Source organism: Aethalodelphis obliquidens, unplaced genomic scaffold (genome assembly GCF_003676395.1).
Source record: "Aethalodelphis obliquidens isolate GAN/ISIS:26980383/991018 unplaced genomic scaffold, ASM367639v1 scaffold30, whole genome shotgun sequence".
NCBI classification, from domain to species: Eukaryota; Metazoa; Chordata; class Mammalia; order Artiodactyla; family Delphinidae; genus Aethalodelphis; species Aethalodelphis obliquidens.
Genome location: NW_020837974.1, coordinates 17,200,483 through 17,224,326, shown reverse-complemented (window position 1 = coordinate 17,224,326; position 23,844 = coordinate 17,200,483). Strand labels below are relative to the sequence as shown.

The window sequence follows — 23,844 nt, the reverse complement described above, 5'->3', positions numbered from 1 at the left end:
CACACACACACACACACACACACACACACACACACACACACACACACGTATAACTGAATCACTTTACCGTACACCTGAAAGTAACAATATTGTTAATCAACTATGCCCCAATATAAAATAAAAATTAAAAAAAGAAAAAGAAAAAAAAAGAAGAATGTTAGGATTTTTTTCCTCTTGAAGAATCCAGAAATTGATCCTTTTTGAGGCTAGGGGATCATGAACCATAAACCCCAAACCAGTGGCTTCACTGATCTCACAAAAGTATGAATAAAGGGCTCTTGTGGAAACTGCTTCAGGTTGGAACACACTGTGGGTCCCGCGGGAGCCGCCACTTGCCTGCTGGCCGTGCTGGAGTTGGACATCCGGAAACGGACCTGCTCAATGGCGCTTCTCACCAGAGGGTCGTTCTGGTCCATGGACGGGTGCACCACCAGATCCACCTATGGAGAGAGGTCGGGGGTCCCAAAGGGCTGCGGAGGTGCCAGGGGAGACTTAGTTCCACAACTCGGTTCCCTGGTGGAGCCCTGGTTATACCTGCTGTCACTGACATTTCCAAAAGGCAGTGATGAAACGGGAAGTAAAACGCTACACAGTGTGCCCTTACATTGCTGGCATCAAGACCCCTCAAGTGCCCAAGCCAGGAAGCGTCGCCATCCGTAACGTGCCGCTCTGACCAGTTAGGAATCCTGCCCTGGAAATCCAGCGGTCTGCCCTGCAGCCCCCCAGCTGGGCTGTCATGGCCCACTGGTCCCGGCTGCTACCTGGGGGGCTGCTCCCGACACCCCATCCTGCTAGCTGAGCATTTCCCACAGCTGCTCGGGAATCCCGAGGGCTTCCATCTGGAAGAGGTAAGCGGCTTTCATTAATCTCCCCTTGCTGAGAGTGCTATCGGGGGACTCCTGCCAGCTGTGCCTCTAAACAAGGTGACAGAGGCTCTAGGGCTGCCTTCTTTGTTTTAGCTGTTCCAAGGTGCTGAGCAGCAGATGGGAGTGTGAGGCCTGGGCCCCAGGAGACAGCAAGGTAAGGTTTTCTAAACAAGTAACTCTGGCCAGCAGGCTTCATGCCCAAAATGGCCTGAAGAGGGTGGGTCACGGGGGACAGGTGGCCATGGCTGGACAGCGACTCCAAAGGCCACACGAGGCTCCATCTCTTCTGCTCCTCACTCGGGAAATGGAGACCCTTCCCCGCTGCCCCGCCAACTGTTTTCGTGGTTTTGTGAGGTTCAAATGAGCTACAGTTAGGCAACACCTCAGAGAATCTATAAGCCAGGAGCAAATACAAAGCATTCCTAGTTCCCCACTTTCCGCAGCCAAATGGCTGGGCCAACTTCCTAAGAGTCCGATGGACAGGGCAGGACGCAGGAGCAACGGCAAAAGGCGGGTGCCGGACACAGCAGCTCCAGCCAGCATGGCTCCAGCAGATTGGCGGGAGCCAGCCAGCAGCGCACGCTCTGGGTGCCAGAGAAACTGAAGCTTACTCTGGAGGCAGATGTACAATATGGCGGCCCTTCCAGCTGGCAAATGGGCGATGACAGTGGTAACCCTCTGGCAAGAGGCCCCCAGTACCGGACACTGATCGATCCTCAGTGTTCACCTGGGACACTCACTCCTCATCCCCACCTCTTGCCCACTCCCTCTGGTACCACCGATGGATAGGCGACCAAATAGGCATGGGGTGGGGGGGGCGCTTCCCTGGTGGCGCAGTGGTTGAGAGTCCGCCTGCCGATGCAGGGGACATGGGTTTGTGCCCTGGTCCGGGAAGATCCCACATGCCACGGAGCGGCTGGGCCCGTGAGCCATGACTGCTGGGCCTGCGCATCCGGAGCCTGTGCTCCGCAACGGGAGAGGCCACAGCAGTGAGAGGCCCGCGTACCGCAAAAACAAAAACAAAAACTAAAACAAATAGGCATGGGGGACACGGCAGATGTCCATATGTCCACATAAACACAGTCTCTCTCCACTCCTAGGCTGGGGGAGATTTCATTTCCCTGCTCTCAGTTACTGCCTGAGGAGGCTGCACGTCGGAAAGACCTGCTCTGTGAAGACCAACAGAAATCAGAGGCATTGCTGCTGACCGGATGGGCTGTTGTCCCCCAGCGAGAGAGGTCAGCACCAGGACCTCCTGCCACGCTCAGGGGGACAAGAGGCAGGCAGCCTGGGGAAGGGAGAGGGGCGATGTCAAGGGGACCCACAGCAGATATAACAACTGATGAGCTGCCCAACTTGGGATGGCAGAAACAGAGTTTTTTAAGTCATTTTCTAGTACTGCTCTATGTTTCTCAAATTTCAAAGGTCTCAAAAAAATAAGATAAAGTAAAAAAGACCAGAAATGACCTTGCCACCTTATTAAGAAAAGAAAACATCAAAGCAGAGCTTTCTTAAGGCAGAGATTTAAAACGTAGTCAGAAAAAAGGGCAGGAAATTACAAATGCCTATTCCGTAGCACCATTCCCTTTGGTCCCAACGCCCAGCCGGGTATCTCAAATGACTCTGACCCTGAAAAATTTATGCCTTAGAATATGTGCAAAGCCACTGAGCTGCAGTTGCTATGGGAATGGCCCCAAACTTTAAACTTTACAGAAACAGATACATTGGGAAAGAAGAGGTCCACTGTCCTCATTGGACGACCCGGCAATGCATGCTAATTGAATCGCTGACATCATTTCCTCTGGGATATGTTTCTGCAGATTTCTGTGGCTAATGTTTTTGCTGCTTAGTCTAAAATTTCCACCTTAATTTATTTATTTTTGGCCGCATTGGGTCTTCGTTGCTGTGCTCAAGCTTTCTCTAGTTTTGGCGAGCGGGGGCTACTCTTTGTTGTGGTGCATGGGCTTCTCATTGCGGTGGCTTCTCTTGTTGCAGAGCACAGGCTCTGGGCGCATGGGCTTCAGTAGTTGTGGCTCATGGACTCTAGAGCACAGGCTCAGCAGTTGTGGCACACGGCTTAGCTACTCTGTGGCATGTGGGATCTTCCCGGACCAGGGCTCCAACCCGTGTCCCCTGCATTGGCAGGCGGATTCTTAACCACTGTGCCACCAGGGAAAGCCCTAAATTTTCCACCTTCTAAATGTTGCTTAATTTCTCCCAGCGCTAGTTAGCTGAACCTGGATATGCCTCCATTACCATCCTCTCCTTCAAGGCTGGCTGTGGGGCAGGACACCTGCCTTGGGCTGCACAGGCTGCTCTACAATCCAAGCAGGTTATTCCTCTTTTCTGCTTCCAGCTTCCACAGGAAGTGGAGATAATCCCTGTTGCCCCAGTGAGGAGGCATAATGGGAAATTCCGAACTATCGGCAACAAAGGAACAACCGAGGGACAAGGATGTGGGAAACTGGGTAAGAAAACGCCCAGCACGCGCAGTGGTCTGTGTGGTTACCTTCTTCTTGATGCCGTCTTGAATGACGGTCGTCCGATACAGCCTCAGAAGGCCTTCCTCGGACAGGTTCCGCACCAGGCGAACGATGGACTTCTTGCAGCACTTGGTGGACACACCTTCTTGCTTCTCCTGATCCATGATCATCTTCTGAATCCTGCAGCGTCACAAAATAAGCCGTTAATATTCCCAGTGTCAACATGGAAGGCCTTTCTAAACCCAGGCAACCGACACCTGCCTAATGGGATTCAGCAGAAAGTAGGGGAGAATTAAAGGGTGTTTCACCACTGAAAGCATGACTTCTTAAGATGGCAACGATCATCTCTCTTTGTGATAAATGAGTTAGCTGAAGACAAGCCACCATTCACAGCAGCTTCACGTTCTGAGCCTTTCACCAGGAACTAAAGAGATTACATGATTCAAGACAACGATGGTGGAGAAACTGAGCTCCGTGATGGAAATCTGTCTTCACTGAGTCTCCATTCTAATTCAACATCCAGCTAAGGAATGTTCCAGTTTACCACCGTTGACACCCTCAGATCTGAAGCTCTTCTGACTCCTCTCCTCGTGTATCTTCTCTCTAGATGTTACTGAGTCACTATGGTGAAGTTTCTGTATCACTACTCATAGAATGGCAGGTCCAGAAGGGATATTAGGAGCACCTCGCTCCATCTCACCTGCACAGAAGAGGAGACCCAGGCAGCAGTATCCACAGGCGGTCTCCCCATCCCCTAGTTAGAGAACTCACATCCTTGACTCAAGGGTAAGGCTCCTTCCAATCGAGTGGCTTTGACCTTGGCTGCCCAGAAGCCCAAGGTTGCCTCCCAGGACGTGGTGGTAACCGTGGGTTAGAAGGACCAAACCAGGGAGCAGAGCCTCCACTGCACCCTGGACACAGAAGCTCCACACGTGTCCCTTTTTTTTTTTTTAATAGATCTTTATTGGAGTATAACTGCTTCACAATACCGTGTTAGTTTCTGTTGCACAACAAAGCGAATCAGCCATACGCACACACATGTCCCCATATCCCCTCCCTCCTGAGCCTCCCTCCCACCCTCCCTATCCCACCCCTCTAGGTCATCGCAAAGCACCGAGCCGATCTCCCTGTGCTATGCGGCTGCTTCCCACCAGCCAACTATTTCACATTCGGTAGTGTATATAAGTCCATGCTACTCTCACTTCGCTCCAGCTTCGCCCTCCCACCCCATGTCCTCAAGTCCATGTCTTCCTCTTTATTCTATGTCTTCCTCTTTATCCTGTCCTGCCCCTAGGTTCTTCAGAACCATTTTTTTTTATTCCATATATGTGTTAGCATACGGTATTTGTTTTTCTGACTTACTTCACTCTGTTGGACAGATTCACAGTCCCTTTTGTTTTTGTTTTCATAAAAGATTTCGTTTGAACAAAAGGCTCCCTGGAGAACTAATAACAATGTTTCTAAGCTGATGCTATTAGCTGCCTCCGTCTCCTCTCTCCCCTTCCTGAGCACCAAATTCCTAAGGAAGGAACAAGGCAGATGCACTTTCCCCGTGACCTCTGTTTCCTGCTCCGTCATTCTCTCCCTGTCAAGTGTGTGGGTATTCCTCCATGTCTACACTTTTCAAACCACACAGACTGCAAATCCTTTCTACCACAAAGGGCTCCTATGAGAATCTATACAGCAGAAGAGAGATGCAAATGCTTCTGCGTCATTTCTGTGGATGGTGATGACTGACTGATATGGGATTTACTACTAATGCAAGACAGACAGACAGACTACTCCTTACGTGAATAAGCTCTCGATTAAGCGGAGGTTGGTGACAGCCTCTATGATCAGATTCCTGCGTTTCAGCAGTCGGTAAGTCTCATGGGGTTTGTCTTGGCCTGGGCCGTGCTTCCCAGTCTTCTGGGAACTGCCACTCTCCTAGAACAGGGACCAAAAGCATGAGAAAACTATGGACCCAGCAAGGTTTGGGGGCCAGGCACCACTCCTGCCGGTATGCTTTCCCTCTTTACGGAATTTCTACGCCATATTTCAAGAAGAAAAGTCAAGAGGATTACTGCCCCCATAGGATCCCACCACCCCACTATTTCAGGGCTTTGTAACGGCACAGACATCTGCCAGCAGAGGATCCCAGAACTTTATGAAGATCAGCTGGTTTCAGCACAGAAAGCAGAGACATCTACTCCAGCCCTTCCCGGGGAAGGGGACCGCATCCACTCAGTCTTTCCTTGGTTCTTCCTCAGTGGAAGGGAGGAAATGCACAGACGGAGGGCCGACCCCCTGCCGTCACCCTATGGGGCTTCTTCATCCAGAACTCTCAACCACCTCATTGTTATGGTCCCCACTTTACGCAAGAGGAAACCAGGGCTCAGTGAGGTGAAACCACCATACTGGGTCCCGGGGCGTGAACGTGCGCCAGGACGCGCTTCTGCCTCCGCCTCAGGGAAGCCACGGGCAGCCTCTCTGGGAACATAAGGGAGATGCAGAGGCAGGCTTCCGATGGATCAGGATGAGTGGCGAGTGAATGACGGAGAGGAGAGCGGACGGGTGCCCTCCCCCACCCCTGCTGCGACGCCCTCTTCTCTCTTTGTGGTTCCTTTTAGCTTCCAGGAACTTAGAATCTGAACCTGTTCCATCTGCCTTTGGATCAAAGATGCTGAAGCCCAAATGTGCACCCTGAAGGGAAAGGAAATCCCAACCCTAACCCACTCCTGGCCGATCACTCAGCATAGTTCAGTGCCACTTGGCGGTCCCATGGCCAGTTTTGCTGGATGCCCTCCTCACTTGGAGAAGCGCTTCCAGAGGATGAGAACACGCCTGAGGAGGCGCCTTGGGCCAGGGTCCCATCACTTCCCTGCTGGCGCCAGTGCTCTGGAAGAGGCTCAGTTCTTTCCTGAAGGGGGCAGGGCTCGAGGGGTGAAAGAGTCACAGATCCAAGGGGCCCAAGAGTGGCAGAAAGACTTTGGTTCTCTCTTGCGTTTCAAAGCAAACATTTTGGAGGAGAACCACGTGAGAAAATCTGCCTGCTTTCCACGCTTCACCAAGGGACCTCCAGACAGGACAGTTCACGCCCCTCTTCTCAGCAAGTGAGCCAAAAGAAGGACAAGGTTCTGCCATTACTCTGAGGACAGATTTCTAAGAGGAAGAGAAAGCTGAGCTAGGAAGAGCTGAGCTAGGAAGCTAGCAGCAGGACTGGCAGGGCCTGGAGGGAGTGTGTTGCTGGGGACACGTGGACCTGATGAGGAGGTGCAAAGCAGGTGGCAGGGCCAGGATGGCAGGGAAAACCTTCAGGAACTTGCTGGGATCCACCTGCCGGCAGGTGCTTCAGGTGGAGACAAGACCAATCATGACTTGATAAAGAGTCATGGCATCCAATGATAGGATACAGCTAGAAGGCTCTAGAAAATTCCACAGAAAATCTCCCCCACCCCAAGCTCCATCACTCCTGCTGTAGGGATAGAACTCAAGCTCAGGCTTCCACACCAGAAACAGAGAAGCAGGGCAGGGTGGGAACTCCACACCCACGGGTTCCACTCTCCATTTTGTCATTAACTGAGCAGGCAAGTCCCTCAGTCCCCAGAGGCTCTGCTCGCCTCCTCCTGACCACAGCTGGCTTTCATCTTACAGGGTTGCTGTGAAGCCGGAACCAAACAGCAGCAACAGCATCAAAGGCCACCCCGATCCCAAGTCTGTTCTGTGCTGGGCAACTGAGGCACCACTGGCCATATCTGAGGCACCTTCCAGCGACCAAGGACAGCACTGAGTGAACTGAATCACATAATGACAAAGGCATTCCTGTGTCAACTGCCTTTTAATCCTTCTAATTACACTGAGGAAGAAGTATTGGTTTGATTCTACTGTCTTTAACACTGTGAAGTAGGACACTGTCTGACCAGAATGGACTAAGGAAGTTTTGTTTTTATCAGATCTATTTTACGATCACCTTCTTTTTATGCAAATGATGTTGGCTTTTCATCTAAAGCAGAGTTTTTCAACCTCAGCACTGCTGACACTTCGGGCTGGATAACTCTGCTGTGGTTTACCCTGCATAGTCTAGGACATTTACCAGCATCCCTGGCCTCCGCCTACGAGATGCCATTAGCACCCTCTCCCCGATGTGACAAGGAAAAACATCTCCAGACATTGCCAAATGTCTCCCGGGGGGCAAAATCGGGCCAGAGTGAGAACCACTGATTTAAAGTAGCCATACACATTTTTCCTTCAAAATAAATTTCAGTAGAAAGAGTACGTTGTTGGAAATTTTAAAACCCTGTAAATAATATGCAGGTGGTTTCTGCTAAGGTGGGCTGCGTGAAGGTGGCGTGTCAACGCGCATTGCGTTCCTACCGCAGAGGCCCCCCCACCTACACGGCCTGAGCGTGTGGCACTTTTACTATTATTGATTTTGTTGTTGTTGTTGCTGTGATTCTTAAGCACAGAAAAGCCAAGGCTGACATCCACCTGCCACAGGCTCCTTCCTAGAGGAAACGCCCTCCCCCGTGGGCACTCACCTTTGGGTTTTCAAGCCTGACCTCTTCTATCACGGCTATGTCGCCGCTGTGACTCTCCATGCAGTGGGAGCCCAAGGACACGCTGGGGTCTGAGGAGCTGCTGGTGTCCAGGAGGTTGTCCCCCCTGAAAGAGCTCTGGGAGGCTCTCTCAGCAGCTCCCAGGGAGGAAGACGGATGCTTCTTCAATGGGTGAAGGCTGATGACTTTCCACCCCCCTGCAGTGGAGGACAGGCGTAGAACGGATGAACCGCGGCCACAGCAGGGAGAAAGCGAGAGGGGCACTTCTGCTCAGCTGCCGGACCAGAGCCGCACAGGCCAAAGGAGTCCAAGTGGTCAGTTTAAGACGAGGGAAGTGGACCAGCAAGCAGCGAGCCGCACCCTCCTGACCCCGACCCCAACCCCCAACGTGCAAATCTGTCATCAGCACCACCCTCCACGTGTTTTAAGAAACGTCTTCCATAACTAAACTGAAACCCCAAGGGCTGCTTACACAGATTGTCGGAGGGAAAGGGATAGAGGAAGTTTAGGGAATTCCACCCCTTTAATATCAAAACATAACAAACAAAACATGTGCCAAGGGGACTTCCCTGCTGGGGCAGTGGGTAACACTCTGCGCTCCCAATGCAGGGGGCCCAGGTTCGATCCCTGGTCAGGGAACTAGATCCCACATGCACGCCACAACTAAGGAGCCCACAAGCCGCAACTAAAAGGAGCCCCAGCACAACCAAATAAAAGTAAAACAAACGAAACATCTGCCGAGGAGAAATGACTTGCCAGCAGCCTGGAGACAGACCACACACGCATCTCCTAAGCTTACGATTACGTGATGCACGTGACACCCAGAGGTCCCTCGTTAGGGCAGCACCAAGGCCATCCTCAGGTGTCTGCTGGACTGAACGTCCCCAGAGCCAGGCGGGATAGGCAGCGGCTCAGACTGAGGGCGCCCACCCCCCTGCCCAGCCCCCTACCCCCCATCCCGAGCACGCCCCTACCCTTGGTCGAGGTGGAGTGGTGAGGCTGAGTCCTGAGACTGCCATTCGAGAAGGACCTCGAGTCCCGCTGTGACCCTCTGCCTCTCCTCCTGCCGCCGCTGCCCTCCTCCTCGCTGTCCGACTCAGAGAGGAACGCGTCCTCGCCCTCGGGCAGCAGGGACTCTTCCTGCACCGAGGCCAGGCTCACGGTGGTCAGCAGCTCGCTCCGTGCCTTCTCCCTCTCGTACTGCCGGCTCAGGTCACTCTCCTCCGCAAACACGCAGGAGATGTACTTGGTGGTTCGCTGCCGTCCTTCGTCCTCCATGAAGCCCTGGAGGGGATGAGATGTGTCTAAGACACTGCAGAGGACGCCGGGACACCCAGGCGTTCGGGTGACCGGGCTTCTGCGGTGTCTATTTCCTTGTCATTCCCACGTTCCCCCACGTCTCCTCCACACCTCACGCCTGGGCCCCAGCTCAGCCCCTCATGGGTCCTCCCGTCTCGCCATCCCTCAGGTTCTGCTCCCACAGGAAGCAATCCTGACTGTGTGTCTGCCCTAGGAGACTGTGAGCTCCCTGCTGGGCAGGGCCCTAACCTGGCCTTCCGCAAACCCCCGGGGCCTGGCACAGGACGAGGCCTACGAGAGACGCTCAATGAGCAGAACTCGACGGTTCCTAACTGTCGGCACAGACTCCGAGTCGGGGCCTTGAGGTCACCAGCTCCATTCGGCCACTGCCGTGGGGCGTGGTGCTGAAGCTGTCACTCAGCCGCTCCCCTTTGTCTCCTACAACAGGGGAAAGGGACTTTCTGCCCTTAATGGCAGAAGGAGTAACACCTCCCATGTACCAACCACACGCCAAGGACAGTGCTAAGTGCTGCACAGTCATTAGCTCAACTGTAACACTGCTTTCCAGCAAAATGGCCAACAAGCTGGCAAGAAGGGAGCGAAGCACAACGGGCTGAGACAGCAGGTCTGGGTCCCGAAAGGGGACACCAGACACAGCTGGCCGACTCGGCGTCCCCAGGACCCAGGCAAGGAACGTAAGTGAGAAGGAGGGCCGGGCTGGGACTGAGGCCTGGGGGTGCCCGCTTTGTCTCTGGGCGCCGTCGGAGGCGCCACCTCAGCTGACGCCCCACGCGGGAGTGGGGGGCCTGCTCTCTGGGCAGCAGCAGCTCCTGCTGACTTTTCAATGCTGACAACTCATTCAATTTTCAAAAAGCGAAACCCAACAAAATCCACGGTGGGGGTGGGGTGGGGCACACCTGTGGGCTGCGTTCAGCACTCCCGCCCTCCCTGGCAGCCGAGACAGAAGGCCGACCTGGGCTCCCGACGTCCGAGACAGCCCTTCAGAACCACGCTGTGTGCACATGCGAAGACAATGAACTCACGCTGTTACCTTGACCACTTTGAATCTCTGAAGGAGACGGCACAGCATTCTGGCTTCCAGTTTTCCCACGTTCATAGCCACTCGGATTTCAGCTTGGGAAATGCCTTTCGTGCCTCGACGCTCAACTGTGTGAAACAATACACTTGAACCCCAGCCTCCACCATGGAGCCGTTCTGCACAGGTCAGGTCCGTTCCCAGACATTTCAATGCGGGGAAACCGACACACACAGTAAGACACCTGCCTCCTCCCACCCTCCCCCTCCCCCCCCCCAGACTCTGACCACTCGACTCATTGCTCATTTTTAAGCGCTCGCTATCTGCCTCTTCCACGCCAAAGCAATCGACGCCTGATCCACCGAGTTCCAGGGACGCTGTTTTATCCCGCAGCAGGAAGTGTGCTTCCACATGAGCGAACTTTCTCAGCGAAATTCAACTGAGCCTTTTAAGAAGCACCGAAGGAACGTTTAAGGAAGAACATCTTCCCGTCCTTCTCGATAGACTCAGAGGCACTACGGACACCGATTATTGCCTTATCCCGTAACAGCTGCCGGCCAGCAGGGGCCACAGAAGGAAATAATGCTATTTGGCCCCGTAATAAATGACCGATAGGCAACTGTGCTCTATTACTTGCTCTGTCTGGTGTGTCAGCTCCTGCCCTGCTACACGCTGTGCTATGACTGTATCTTCCTCCAATGAGCCCTTTCAAATGTACTCGACTACTCAGGGGTTGGGAACTCCAGGAAGGAGCCTGGTGGGGTGGCGGTGGGCGGGAGTCCCTCCAGTAAAATACTACAGGGCAGACTTCGGGGCAACACCCTTGGACTGTTCAGAAAGAGCTTCCCCTTTACTTCCTGATGTGGCGTACACTTGAGGCCGCCAGGCAAAACCAATCTGGATAAAGGCAGTTTTGCTGTATTGTCCATGCATAAAAATAAACAGCAGAATTGAAAGAGGTGACTAGAATGTGTTCCTATGTTAAACTAGTAACATGCTAAAAGTGGGGACGAAAGGGTTAAGGACAGCATTTCTCAAACTGTGTTCTGAGGAACAGATCCTGGGAGATGTTGAAGAGTTGATGGAAATAGTCTTCCCTAAAGGCTGTGCTGATTCGCCAGGTGCTTTCGTACCTGCTGGCTGCACCAGATCTCCTGCAGCCCCTCCCCTTCTGCTCTAGACATCCTCCGCTCCACAGCAACCTGCGGCCACACCATCTATGGCACTGGGTCACTGCTGTCTTACATAGATTTTAGGGGATTTAGGGGAAGGGGGAGGAATGGACAGAGACATGTTTCTTCCCCCTTCATCGCAACACTCCCCAGGCTGCAATGATTCCAGACCAGCTTTAGAAGTTGGTAGGTGACTCAAATCTTTGAGTAGTAATATTAGTAGGTAATTTTTTTAGTGCATTCTACGTACCAGGCACTACACCAGATGTTTTAATCCTACTTATTCAGTCCTCTTACGTGCTAGGGGAGATATCCCCATTTTAAAGAGGGAACTGAGGCTCGGAGACCTTGCTAAAGTCTTCAGCTGGCGCACACGGGGCAGAGCAAGGACTCAAACTCCAATCTGACCCCAAAGCCTAAACTCTCAAGGGGACCAGGGGGCTTCCCGCTGCATGACATTCTCGACAGCAGGGCCCTCTTTCAACATGTGACCAAAACACACCTCAACTCAAAGCTCGGGGACCCTGTGTAAATGCGGGTAGGAGAACGGGACTCACTGAGTTCGTAGGTCTGTGTGAGCATGTCCCGCTCGTACACGATGTCCACCGGTGGCACGGCCTTGGAGATGGCCTCCTCGTCCTCGTCATCGTCCTGGTCTTCGACCTTCCGCTTGAACTCCTTCAGCAGCCTCAGGCAGCGCACCATGACGTCGGTCCCTGGGAACAAGGCACACGGTTCCGTGATGACGAATCAGGGCGGCCCCGGAGGAGGCGGCTTCAGCAGACCCGGAGGCCCCGAGAAAGGCCGCACAGGGCATCTGAGCTGGGAACGTTCAACACTGCACACCTCGGGGCACGAGACCTGAAGACCGACTCCATAAAATTGCTTTAAAAACAAAAAACGTATTATGAGTGAACAAAGAAATGCAAATGCAAGGAATACTGAGGGGCCTCTTAAATAAACAGCAGCCTCTGCTTCAGACAAGCGCCATGACTACAGGAAACGTGCTTGTCTTTTCCCATCACCGGCCCCCGCTCCCCTGAATAGTGCTTGGCACACAGCAGGCACACGGGTGGTATCGCTGAAAGGACGAATACCATCTTCTCCCTTTTAAGCCAATACCCGTTGCCACTAAGGTACGGCAGCAGTGTGAACAAGTTCTGTGACCTTTCCAGAGCATTTCGAGAGGCCTTTAACTCCATGATTCCAAGGGTAGGAATTTACCCCAAGAAATAACGCAAAAGGAGGCAAAACTGCCAATAATAAGAGGTCCACCCAGAACTCTTGATAGACCCAGCTTCTGTGAATCTAAACAACGACCAGGACTAAGGGGCAGGACACGGACAAGTCACCACACTCTGCAGGCGAGCGAGCGCCTGCCTTCAGACAATCAAAAGGCACCGGTGCTCTCAACCCACGGAAGCACCGTGTGGGGAAAATAACAAGCTCACGCCTATGGCTGTAACACGAGAGGTACAAGGAAAAGGAAAAACATCTCGACACTACGTGTGCTAACTCCTTTGATCCCGACAACCCTAGGAGGCAAACAGATGAAGAAACTGAGGTACAGATGCGTTAACTAACTTGCCCAAACTCCCAGCAGCCTGTGACAGGGGCTAAGTGACTCAGGGAGGTGCCAGGTCTCTGATACGGAAGAGATGGTGTCCTGTGATACTGACAGCCGGGAGGCAGAACAGCAGCCCCTCAAGCATGTCCACGCTTTCATCCCTGGAACCTATGAATATGTTACCTGCCGTGGCGAAAGGGACTTGCAGGCATGATTTAAGTTAAGGCTTTTTGTCGTGGTGCTGGTGGTCAAGGATTTTGAGATTATCCTGAAATATCTGGCTGGGACCAGTATAACATCACAGAGTCCTTGTAAGAGGGAGGCAGGAGGATCAGAGTGAGAGATTGGAAGACGCTTCGCTGCTGGCTTTGAAGATGGAAGGGACCATGAGTCAAGGAATGCAAGCAGAGTCTAGAAACTGGAAAAGGGCAGGAAATGGATCCTCTCCTAGAGCCTCCAGAAGGAGCAGAGCCCTGCCGAAACCTCGATTTTAGTCCAATGACAGACTTCCAACCTTCAGAATGATAAAATAACGGGTTTGTGTTGTGTTAAGTCACTGTATTTGTAGTAATTGTTACAGCAGGGCAATCGGCAGCTTCTCCACCAGCGTCCGTCAGCACACCACGGTGCAGAATCCTCGGGTACCAGGGCAAGGAGCAGTGGCAGGAAAGCTGGTCTCTGCAACCCAGTGCCTCCTAAGCAGGAGCTGTGCCACTGAGGGCCTTGCTGTGAAGGTGTGTGGAACACCCACATCAGGGCAGCACAGGCTGAAGTCTGAGCAGATCAAGTCCCATCACCCCAACTCGGGCAGGGGATTCTCTGTGGGTGGGGGACACAGCACGTGGTTTGCAAGTGAAGTTCACAAGCAGTAAAGCATCTCAGGGGCCTGATATCAGAGACTTGACCCTCAGAGTCAGGTCTGCAGAGGCTGACCAACCAGAACCCTCCGGGAGGGCTGGCCTGGGGCCAAAGGTCCGCAGGGCTCAGGCACCAGCTGATTCCCCTCCACTCCCGCCAGTGGGAGAAAATGCCCCAGTTCTCGACTTTTCATGAGAAGAAACATGAAGCCCGCGTCTGGCACAGCCTCCCTGCCTACTTCCAAAGCTTTGCGCTTCGCTCCCGGTGCCTGCCCTGGCCTCTCCCTCCCAAGAGGGAAGACCTGAGTACGAGGGGACTCCTGGGCCATCTGAATGGGTAAGAACCATTTCAAGGCTCTGGGCCCGGGACTGGGTTCTCCGTGGCCAGCACCCCCAGCACGTGGGCAGGACACTGGCCGCCAAGCCCCTCGCCACCCGGTCTTCCTCTCTGTCCTCTACCTTGAGCTGCCCCCAAGCCCCTCAGCCCCCCTCTCACCCCTAAGCTGGTACTCACAGAGCGACCTCCTCTCCTAACAATAAAACCACCACCACTCCTAGGACGCCTGCCAGGTCCCTGACGCTGATCTAGGCTCTCCTGGCGGGTTACACGGGTTAGCCCTCATCACAGCCGTAGGAGGTGGGCTACCATCCCCGTTTCATACCTGAGAACGTGTGGAGCGAAGGGATCTGCCCAAACTCCCATCCCTTAGCAAGTGAGGAGCTGGGATTTACTGGGCAGTCCAGCCTCGAAGCCCAAGCCCTAAACCTTTGATGACATACGGCCCCTAATTCAAAGATGCCCATGTGACCGAGAACAGCAGGTGACCCGGGGCAAGGGCCAGCCCACGTGAGGGGCGACACAATGCAGCATTTATGGAGGCCGACGGACTGGCTCTCAGGCAAGAGCCCACTGTGGTTCTTTCCCACACTTTTATAACTTCCTTAACGGGCTTATTAGCCAAGAAAAGATACACAGAACAGTCCTCAAAGTAAGCTAAGTGGAAGAGGAAAAACACTGCTAATACGCTCACGGACGCTAAGGCAACAAAGGGAAATGCCCTCGGCCATCAGCCTTCTGCTCCTCATGCCCAGGCAGTGCTGTTCTCACCTGCATCCCCCGTCAGAGCCTTCTCCTGATGGCACAGCTGCACCCTCTGCTGACAGCCAGGACGGAAGGATGCTCAGAGGAGAGCGGGGGTAAACGGGCTCCCGGGTCAGGCACATGTGGCTTTCAACCTCAGCTCTGTAACTCTGGGGCAATGACTTGCAGCTCTCTGTTCCCCACTCAGTGAAATGCGATGATGATGTTCTCTCCCTCACGGGTTAGTGTCAGCGAGACCCGAGATGACGTCTGTACAGAGGCTGGCGTGGAGTCATGGACCAGGCACTGTGTTGTGAGCGTTACATAAATTAACCCGTCAAATCTCATGATCTGAGGCGGGCAGGCCCCTGTAAGCTGCCCTGTACAGACGCAGAAGCTGAGGCACAGAAAAGTTAAGCGACTTGCTCAAAGCGACGGAGCTGTGAAGTGGCGGAGCTAGGGTGTGACCCAGGCTGTCTGACTCTCAACTAACATAGCAGTTGCTCTTAATGGCATCACCGGCACCTAGCACCGTGCAAAGGCATGACAAACAGGAGCTGAACTCAAGATGGTTGGTCCCTTCCTGTCAGGTAGGAAAGCCCCACAACTGGCCCACGGTCGGGGTGACCGGGCTCCTGGGTCCCACGGGAACTCTCCCCTGCTCTGGTTCTGAGCATGGGGCTCAGGAAAGCGCCTAGGCAGGCAGGCCGCTGGCTGGGGGAGGCGGAGGGTGACGCAGGAGGACCAGGCTGCTCCCGGCGACTACACTGGGAACCGTGAGCCCCACGACCAACAAGGAGCATGCGACCCAGTGGGGGGAGGGCGAGTCCCAACACATGGCAAGGGGTGAGCTCCAGCATCTAAGGCTGGGCTGAGAAGGAGGCTGCTACGACTTATCCAGATGGCGCCTAGAGAGGCTTGCGGCCACAGGGCCTGCAGCTCTGCCTGTCCTTGGGCACAGCTCATTTCTCTGCCCTGAATCCCAACTGCACTTGTTTCTGTATCCGTCAGAGAGGTAAGCCCTGGTCATTCACCCAACACACTGATGGCGGCAACGTCTCCCTTTCCTCAGGCCATGTCATTTGCATCTTTCCTTTGGAAAACCTTGCGTGAGAGAGAGCGAGCCTGCGCAGTAGTTAAGAATCTGGACTCTTCTGCCTGAGCTGGTGTAGGAACCTGGGCAAGCTGGTCGACCTCCCTCCGCCTCCACCGACTCACCCGCAAACCAGGGCTGATGACAATGTCAGCCTCGTGGGGCTGGGGGAGAGATGCAGGAGAAAAAGCAGGTACAGGATGGGGCACAGTGCAGTCTTGAGCTTCATGATCCAAGGGACCACCTGGAACTCGTTTCACCAGATCTTTATGCATTTCCCATAGTTCCAGAGTTTTTTCCAGACTCAGAATTTCTGTTTTTATTAAAATCCCTTCAGCTCATACTTGCCTGTTTGTTTTTGGCTGTGCTACACAGCTTGCGGGATCTTAGTTCCCCAACCAGGGATCAAACCCGGGCCCCCTGCAGTGGGAGAGGGGAGTCTTAACCACTGGACCGCCAGGGAATTAAGTCCCTCATACCTGCTATTTTTAAGGATATTGTCCTAGAGCACAAGGCAGCTGAAGTCAAAGCAGAAGGGGCTCGAGTGAGACTGGTCGGCAGACTCACGCAGGTGAACGTGGCCTGTCACTCCATTTGAGCTGCCCCCTCGGTTACCTGCAACCGCCCTGGAGGAATCGCGGTCCCGTTGATGTCGGCCACTGACCCCTGGGTGCGGGGCTTTTCTCTCCAGGAACAAAAGGGAGGAGAAATACAACCGGCCAGATCACCCTCATGCTCTCAAACACACAAAATTTTAGGCATTTTACACACGCAGAAACATGTGGCGTGCACTAAGGTCAGCATTTCTACACCAAGGAACCACGCGGCTCTTCTCCGTCAATGATCCAGGAAGGGCTCCACCTTAGCATGAAAAGTGCCTTAATTTAGACATCCTGGAGATCTAAAAAGGAGGAAGGGAAGGACAGAAGCTGTACTGAGTACCTGGGATGGGCCAGGCGCTGTGTAGGTCCCTTCAGAGGCTATTTTACTTAATCATCGTGTGAATTCTGCAAGCTATTATCACCATTTTAAGGAAAGGAAACGGAAGCTCAGAGGGCTCAAGTGATCTAAGTGGCCTTGGACCCAGCAAGTGGCCTGCCTTCCACACTAGGCCACATGGTTGGGCCTGAATCTCACATTTCTATCAGAAAGTTCCTTGTAAAGGAAGAGCCAGGGCGGCTGTGACGCAGAACCAACAGCCCGTGTGTCTCACGTTCCCAATGAAACGTCTCATCCGGCCTCCTAGCAGAGGGGTACCCTGAACTGTGATCAACCCCAGGAGGAAGAAGAGCAACAGATGAGCCCCAGGACAGACTTCCTCTTAAAGGGTCACAGACAAAGGGACAGTCCTACTAGCAAGCCAAGCGGAAGTTATGTAAATTCAGTGTTACCCCCTTCACCCCACCAACACACACACACACACACACACACACTTGAATGGGGCTGGGTTGGTCAGGGCTGGAGAGTCTGAGAAACTGAAACTATAAGCGAGCCCATGGGACATTCTAAGGAGGTGACTGCCTTGGGTACCGGCAGAGAGGCCTAACCAGAGATGCAAGGACAGCATTCAGGGCAGCACCCAGAAGGACGGAGGAGGGCGCTGCAGCCCAAACCCAGGGCGATGGAACTGGCGAGAGCCCGCCTCTGCCCCTTACTGGCTGAGTGATCCCACAGCCCTGTTCCTCAGGCTGCTCAGCTATGACATGGGGACAAGAAGAGCCTCTTCCTCAGAGTGCTCAGGACGGTGCTTGCTCCTGCTTTATCAGTACTGTTATCATCTCCACAACCTCAGAGAAACAGAGCTTGGCGGCTCAAGTGTCAGACGGAGTCGCCGGTGTTGAAAATGTCAGGAGGCTGCTTGGGGCCTTTCACTCCATTTCACAGCATTTATTCTGTGATGCGCCTAGAACACATAAAGAAGGACAAGACAGGGTTCCCACCCCTGCAAAGGGTTGTGTCTGAGAGAGAGGCCAGGGAGCCTCGGACAGGGTGACTGGGCTTCACACGGGCCTGGGCGTGAACTCCGGCTCTACCATGAGCAAGCTGTGAGAACCTCTGAGCCTCAGGCTTCCCATCTACAAGGCGGGGATAATTCTACGTGTCTAGACTAACCTGGGAGTGAGGACTAAGGGAGTGAATGAGTTAAGTGCTCAGGGCATGCTATCCAGCTGGATGGCTACAGAGAAATCGGCTATAATGCACTCAGGGCTCTGCTTTGAAAACCCACAGAGCTGGCAAACAAAAAGACTACGCAGGGGAAGGGAGAGAGGAGGGGCCATCTGGGTGGGACATTAAAGGATCCGGAAGAAACTGTCTTGGCAGAAGAGGACAGGCATTCCAGGCGGACGGAAGGGCACCAGCAAAGGCACAGGGGTGGAAAAGGACTGGCCATTTGGGAAGGGGTGCTGGTGGGAGAGGCGGGAATGAGGATGAGGACGGAGATTGCAGATGACTGAAGATGGTCTCTAGCCCAGCAGAGGTTTTATTTTTCATTCTGCAGCATGACGGGAAGTTACCGATGGGTGTGTAAGAAGGGCTGATGGAGGAGTCTCCTGCCTCCAGCCACCCAGGCCGCCTTCCTTCGCCTTCGCTTTCAGCCCCCCCTCCCCACAACCCTGCTTGCACTTCCTGTCAGTCAGGCCAGCCTCTCAGGAGGCGGAGGCCACAGAGGGGCCTGATGGCTGCAGACTCAAAAGCCACACTTCTCTCTGCTCACTCCCCTACCAGCACTTCCCAGCTCTGTGACCTTAGGCAAGTGATCTGTGCTTTAGTTGCTTATCAGTGAGGAGTAGCACTGAGAAGATGGGGTGATAAAGGGATCAGAGTCAAAGAACCCCACAAATCTGCAAGGCACAAAATGGCTAACAAAGTGCAGAATCTCCCCTAGCCCCTTCCTCTTTTTCACTCCCTAAGACAAGCCATCAGAGTCAAAGGTCTCTCTGGCTAACTGCAAGGCAGCACGGGTCCTGACAGTAGCACACACGGGGCTCACACAGGTTTAGGAATCTGTGGAAACGGCCTCGGTCTAGAGGTTCAGTCACCCTTCAATACCTGCTCACCTGTAGGCCAGCCCTGTGCTCACAGGTCCCAGCACTTGCCTTCGGGCTCTTCCAAGCATGGGGAGCCTCCCCTCCTCATCCCTCGATCATACCACAGAAAGTTCTCAAAAGACAAGGTCGCCAGTCCCTCACCTCCGAGGCACATCTACTAGTATGCGCCCCTCTCATTCTCCAGAATTCTGCCCCAGACCTCACCGCCCTTCCCGCCGTTGCCAGCCCGCTCCTTCCCCCCCACAGACCGGGCAGGCCCATCTCCCTGCTCGGGGTGGGGGTGGGGGGGCGATGGAGCGGCCAGCAGGCTTGAGCCCGTGTTGCCTCCCTGGGGGGGGACACAGAGGAAAGGACTCTTTTCCCACAAGGGCACCCTCCAGGTGCCTGTGCCCCCTCAGGAGAGCCGCCTCCACCCCAGTTAAGTAACCCAAGGCCCAGAATTTACGCCATTGAGGATTCTACCCCTTTCTCTACTCTTTTAAGTTCCTGCCTTTAATAGTTTTTGCCATATTAAAAGGTCTGTTTATTTTATTCATCTTAATTATTAATGAGAGTAATTATCTTCATATTTTAGCTAGAGTCCCTTAATCAATCTTATCACTTTTAACTTAAAGAAATCTCGCTTTTTTTTTTTTTTTTTTTTGCGGTACGCGGGCCTCTCACTGCCATGGCCTCTCCCGTTGCGGAGCACAGGCTCAGCGGCCATGGCTCACGGGCCCAGCCGCTCCGTGGCATGTGGGATCTTCCCGGACCGGGGCACGAACCCGCGTCCCCTGCATCGGCAGGCGGACTCTCAACCACTGCACCACCAGGGAAGCCTAATCCTACTGTAACTTTTTAAATGTCCCCTTCTGCCATTTTAATGATCATAATTTAGTTTGCTTTACCCTGTTGTGTTTGTTGGTTTTCATTTTTTGTTTGTTTGTTTGTTTTTTTGGGGTTTTTTTTTGCGGTACGTGGGCCTCTCACTGTTGTGGCCTTTCCCCTTGCGCAGCACAGGCTCCGGACGCGCAGGCTCAGTGGCCATGGCTCACGGACCCAGCCGCTCTGCGGCATGTGGGATCTTCCCGGACCGGGGCACAAGCCCGTGTCCCCTGCATCGGCAGGCGGACTCTCAACCACTGCACCACCCGGGAAGCCCTGGTTTTCATTTTTTATTGCAATTTTAACAGCTTGACTGAGGTATCATTCATAGGCCACACGATTCACCTGTTTAAACTATACAAGTCAGTGGTCTTTTAGCATATTCACAGGTATGTGCACCCATCACAAGTCAGTTCTAGAACATTCTCGTCACCTCAAACCCTTTAGCTATCCCCCCTCTGTGCCTCCAGCCCAGCCCTAAGCACTCACTAATCTACTGTCCTATTCTGGACTCACCCCTACATGGAATCCCATAGTCACGGCCTTTTGTGATTGGTTTCTTTCTCCACTGAATGATCATGGCACCCTGGCTGAAAAGTCAGTTGACCACAGACGTGTGGGTTTATTTCTGGACTCTCAATTCTATTCCATCAGTCTCTAATTCTATCCCTGTGCCAGTACCATGCTGTCTGGATTACTGTTGCTTTGTAGTAAGTTTTGAAATTACAATGTGTGAGCCCTCTTACTGGATTCTTCTTTTTCAGGACTGTTTCAGCTTTCTACATACCCTCTAATTCCATATGAATTTTAGAATGAGTTTATCGATTTCCACAAAGAAGTCAGCTGGGATTCTTACAGGAATTGCGTGGAATCTGAAGATCAGTTTGGGGAGTACTGACATCTTAACAATGTTGCCTTCTGACCTGTGAACAGGGGATATTTTCCCATTTACTTAGATCTTAAGTTTCTGTCAGTATTTTGTAGTTTTCAGAGTATATGCTTTGTACTTGTTTTGTTAAATTTATTCCTAAGTATTTTATTCTTTTTGATACTATTGTGAACAGAACTGTTTTCTTAATTTCATTTTTGGACTGTTCATTACAAGGGTAAAGAAATAGAACTGATTTTTGTATATTGATCTTGTCCTGCAATCCTGTTGAACTTGTTTTTTATTTTTGAAAAGTCACAGGGCAGCAGCTTGGGGGAAGAGTCCACACCATAAACAGGGAGGTATAGACACTAGAACTACCCCATCCTCTTCACAGCTGGACTCACCTTGCCACTGAACCCGGGAAACCCGCTAAATGCCTGTCTCGGTCATTAGCCCCAGGGAGCCCAACTTCTGTCAACTGCTTTCGACTGTGATCCTTTGCCGAGGGATTACAAAGTTAACTTCTATTTCTCTTCCCTTCTGTTCTCAGCACAACTTAATAAACACAGAACGACTGCTAAACACTTGAAGAAAATAATCCAAATTTACAAAACACATCAGTTCAGGTGACTGTTTTCGTTACCAAGATACTTTTGCCTTTTGCAAAACAGATCACTGCAGCTTTCTGTAACACATCTGAAATACGCCGAAATCCAAACTCTTTGTTTATGTCCTTTTAGAAACACTCATATACATCCAGGCGCACCTGTAAATTTACATGAAGCAATACATCATCTTTATTTAAGTCTTGTCTACTCCATAACAGCTTGGAGGGAAGGTTTTATGTTAATTTTGCAAACTGGGAAGACACAGCTCAAGGCAAGAAAAGACTAAAAAGCTGTGCATTCATCCCTTGTCTCCTGCTCCAGGAAAGTCACTGGAGGGGCACCTAATTAAATTAAATTGGCTAAACGTTGACTTAGCACCTACTCTGTTTCCAGCAGACAATGCACAGACATTAAGGACAGAAACTATGTGAGGGGTGCGGCCACCACCCTCAAGGAGGGTGGCTTGGTTGGCAAAAAGTCACACAGATAAATAGCTGAGACACAGCGTGGCAGGCCTGTCCTGAGAGGTGGTGACAAGACCATGCGGGGATGAGATGAGCCTCCTGAACAGTCAGAAACGGGCTCACTGCGCGTGTGCGTGACAATCTAAAAACGCCGACTGTCATCTCATCGTCTTAGGTATTTGCCCTCTTAACCTCACCACTGACATCCTTAGAACCCAGTCTGAGGCATGCTGATCCTTCTTCCCAGCACTGGGCCTCCAGAAAACTAGGACCACTCATGGTGTGATGAGGACACACCTTCAAGGGTTAGGCAGACGACATACCCAGACTGAGGCCAGCTGCGGGTTAAACAGCAGCTGAATGAATGGGGAAGGGGAATGCGGAAGGTGCGTGCCCTCAGCAGAGGGTGGCACACCTCTCTGCCTCACCAGTTGCTATTAAAGAAATGCAGTTCAATGTTGCCTAGTTTTATTTCTACAGAAAAGTTGAAAGGCTGACTTTGTAGGTGAAATTTCTGATTTTTAAATGCCATCAACTACAATTAAAACAAACACCATGAGGCCAACAAAATACACTGCCAGAGGTGGCCCAAAGGCCCTGCTCTGTGTACACTGTCACCTGTAAGCTCCACGACACTCTGGAAAGATATATTATTCCAGATAATCCCGATGAGGAAACTGAGGCAGAGAGAGGTCAAAACTTGCTGAAGGACTCCCCAACAGGAAATGACGGGACAAGAATTCTAACCCAGGCTGTCTTACATCAAAAGTCCATTCAGGTGTGACAGTCTCAAGGGGCTAGTTTGAATTTCCAAGGACCTGAAGCCGTGGAGGAGCCCAACAAAAAAAGTTACTTAAGGCTCTTTCTTTCTTAATTTCTCTTTACTCTAAAAAAATACTCATCTGCTTATTTTTAATGCCTTTCTTTCAATAGGTCAGGAAATAAAAATGCTTATTAGATCCACAGGTCATGACATTTTAAGCATTCAGATAATCATATTTCCAAGTCAAATGTGAGGTGGGAATCCCCAGCACAGCTCTCAGTTCCTGAAGCCTTTTTTTCCCTGCCGCAGGGCCCAGCGGAACTTCCTGGTCTCCTGTCTACTTAAAGGCTGATGCTCCCCACCCCTTCCCCTGAGGAACTCCAGTCATTCAACCAGTCACACATCTACTCAGCACTTCAGACACTCAAAGATGAAGTCTGCTCTTGGGGGGCTTTCCTACCTCCAGGGGCTCCTGTCTTTTATACACCTGTTGTGTGGTAATATCTGGGCGCTACCATCTCCTCCACAAGACTTAGACACAGGGGAGTCAGACAGGGTGGGCAGTGATTCCATTAACTAAATGAGGAAGTAAAGGAAGAGACACAGCTCGCTCAGACTGGCAGCTCGGTCACTCAGCAAGCACACCACCTCCCTCCTGCAGGCACCAAGCCAAGTGCTGGGGATGCCGTGGTCTGTCTTCATCCAGCAAACGTTCTCTGGAGCTGTTAGTGAGGCCAGTCTCCACAGGTTACTTGCTATGCCCACATAGTCAAGCACACAGGCCTTAAGTTGTTTAAAATTACACACCTTTTAGTTTTACCTGGCGTTAATAACTTTTTTCCATTTGCTTGGTTTTCTCTGTACCCATATCGAATTCACACTCAGACTCTCTGCTAGCATACAAATTTCCCTTCACACATTCACAGGTACTAAGCAACTGATCCTTTGCGTGGACTTCCGTCCCCCACGCCCCCACGTCTGTCATCATGATTTCCCTTCATCATCTCTCCAGGGTTTCCATTGTCCCCCCTCTTCCTGGGCCCCATGCTTTCCTGTCTCTTAGCTTAGCCTGTTATTTGATGGCGTACATCCTCCTGTGGCTTCCTAAAAGGGAACTTGGAAGATCAGAGGTGAATTGTTTCCAATCCGCATGTACGAAAATGTGTGAGGTCCTTATCCTCACACCTCATTGACTAGAAGATTCCAGGGTGAAAGTCCATCCCCATCAGAAAGTT

At 52.3% G+C, this 23,844-nt stretch overlaps 1 protein-coding gene across 1 annotated transcript in view; it reads right to left on the bottom strand.

Annotated features, from left to right (window-relative positions):
* The window catches only part of GTF3C1 (general transcription factor IIIC subunit 1), a 72,807-nt gene that overhangs the window by 33,908 nt on the left and 15,055 nt on the right, over positions 1-23,844 (bottom strand). Inside the window, exons 7-13 of the mRNA XM_027126554.1 lie at positions 11,949-12,107; positions 10,235-10,350; positions 8,859-9,168; positions 7,867-8,081; positions 5,139-5,275; positions 3,376-3,529; positions 337-440 (exon numbers count right to left, since the gene is read on the bottom strand). Of these exons, the coding sequence (XP_026982355.1) occupies positions 337-440; positions 3,376-3,529; positions 5,139-5,275; positions 7,867-8,081; positions 8,859-9,168; positions 10,235-10,350; positions 11,949-12,107 (1,195 nt within the window). The remainder of the gene's footprint in view (positions 1-336; positions 441-3,375; positions 3,530-5,138; positions 5,276-7,866; positions 8,082-8,858; positions 9,169-10,234; positions 10,351-11,948; positions 12,108-23,844) is intronic.